A 2,133-nucleotide genomic window follows, 5' to 3' on the forward strand; every position below is an offset into this window, starting at 1 on the left:
TATGTAGTATACCATCCAACGTAGGAGCTGACATTTACACACAGCTATTGAGTTCCAAAAGTGTGGCTACCAAATCAGGAATGTGATATTATCCTGCATATGCTTTCATTTGCTGAGGCACTAATCAGTCGGAATTTGGGAGAGCCAGCAGCATCAACTATCTCTGACAGCTAGCAGTGGTTTAAAGAAAGTAGTGGGAAGTTGGTGTGCGGTTGAATTCATCACCCTCATGGTTGCTGTGATTGCTCACAATAAAAAATAACATAGCAAAATAAATCAAGATGTCTGTTGATCCAATGACCTATGAGGCCCAGTTCTTTGGCTTCACCCCACAAATGTGCATGCTCAGGATCTGTATTGCATTTCAAGACTACCTATTCGAAGTGATGCAGGCTGTTGAATGGGTTATTCTGAAGAATCTGGATGGCATCCCAGACTGTGAGATCAGCCCAGTCCAAATTCACAGATGCACAGAGAAGTTTCTTAGCTTCATGAAAGGATGTTTTGATAACCTTTTTGGCAAAATGGAGCAGCTGTTTTTGCAGCTGATTTTGTGTATTCCAAACATCTTGCTTCCTGAAGATAAATATAAGGAGATACATCCTTATAGTGAGGAAGAATTTCAACATCTCCAGAAAGAAATTGACCAGTTACAGGAAAAGTATAAGACTGAATTATATACTAAGCAAACCCTTCTTGCAGAATTAGAAGAGCAAAAAATTGTTCAGGCCAAACTCAAACAGACATTGGCTTTGTTTGCTGAGCTTCAAAATGTTGGCAGAGATCATGGTACTAGTGACTTTAGGGAGAGTTTGGTGTCCCTGGTTCAAAACTCCAGAAAACTATACAACATTACAGACGATGTGGAAAAGGAAAGCAAAAGACTGAAAATATCGTAATTTTTAAATAATAAAAAGAATGATAAGGAATTTATACCAATGACTATTCAAGTGAACGGTATGTTGTGTTAATTTTCTTTGTTCACATCTTCCTCTTTTATGGTCCACTCTTCTGAAGTATCTATGTACCACATCAAACTTGTCTGAAGCGTCTGTTCCTGAAAGGCCTCTCTTAGGTGAGAAGAGATTATTTATTTATTTATTTTTGAGATAGAGTCTCAGTATGTCCCCCTCGGTAGAGTGCCATGGCATCACAGCTCATAGCAACCTCCAACTCTTGGGCTTAAGCGATTCTCTTGCCTTAGCCTTCTGAGTAGCTGGGACTACAGGCACCCACCACAACTCCCTGCTATGTTTTGGTTGCAGTTGTCATTGTTGTTTACCTGGCCCTGGCCGGGCTGGAACCCACCAGCCTCGGTGTATGTGACCAGTGCCCTACCCACTGAGCTATGGGCACTACCTGAGAAGATATTCTTGGTTCAATAGTGGTTTTATTTCAGGGCATGATTGAAAAAATGAAGCCATGGCCAAAGACACTTGTAGAGTTGTACCTTGGTCATGACACGTTTGTGATGTTCCCTTTATTTACCAGTTTTTACACTGAGACGGCCGACGTAACTTTTCTTGCCTCGTAACTTTTCTTACATGAGGGAGCTGATGACTGGTTAAAAGACGCAAACAGCAAAAAAGGCAACTTCAATATTTGGTGAAGAGGAAAGAAAGTGTTTTTATTTCCAAAATAAGTGCTTCCCATGACCAAGGCCATGATAACCTTAAGCTGTTTGCTATCCTGGAGAAAGCCTTGGACACAAAAGAAGCAGATCCAGAGTAGAAAAGAAAGCTTGGAGCAAACCCAATAGTGAAATTTATATTTACTGACTTTTGGCTATTCATGTCAATTTCTTTTCATCCTTTAGTTAGTTCTAGAATCTGCCCTATACCTATTATTTATTCACACTTATAAACATCAAATATTTAGAACCCTTGGGGAAATTTTAACTGTATCTTGTGCTTAAATTCAATGGACTCTAAAATTTCTTTTTGTAATTAGTCTACATAAGATGTTAGATCACTGAAGGAAAGTGGAGAAATGGGAATGTTTGCTCTTAATTTATTGCTTTTCCTCTGTTTCTTCCGAGAGTACAGGATTTCAAGTTTCTCCTTTATGTAAAGAGGAGTAGTTTAGAGTATTAATATTTGCAATGAAATACTTATAAATTTAGAAAGCTTATGT

General features: G+C 38.8%; 1 protein-coding gene across 1 annotated transcript; it reads left to right on the forward strand.

Annotated features, from left to right (window-relative positions):
* Window positions 1-252: 252 nt before the first annotated feature.
* LOC100946216 (protein MIS12 homolog) lies at window positions 253-916 on the forward strand. Its single transcript, XM_003793668.3, has one exon. The coding sequence runs from the start codon at window positions 282-284 to the stop codon at window positions 897-899; it is 618 nt and encodes a 205-aa protein (XP_003793716.1). The 5' UTR covers window positions 253-281; the 3' UTR covers window positions 900-916.
* The last annotated feature ends 1,217 nt before the right edge of the window (window positions 917-2,133 follow it).

This window comes from Otolemur garnettii, unplaced genomic scaffold (assembly GCF_000181295.1).
Source record: "Otolemur garnettii isolate 467f Iridium unplaced genomic scaffold, OtoGar3 scaffold00071, whole genome shotgun sequence".
In the NCBI taxonomy this organism is placed as follows: domain Eukaryota; kingdom Metazoa; phylum Chordata; class Mammalia; order Primates; family Galagidae; genus Otolemur; species Otolemur garnettii.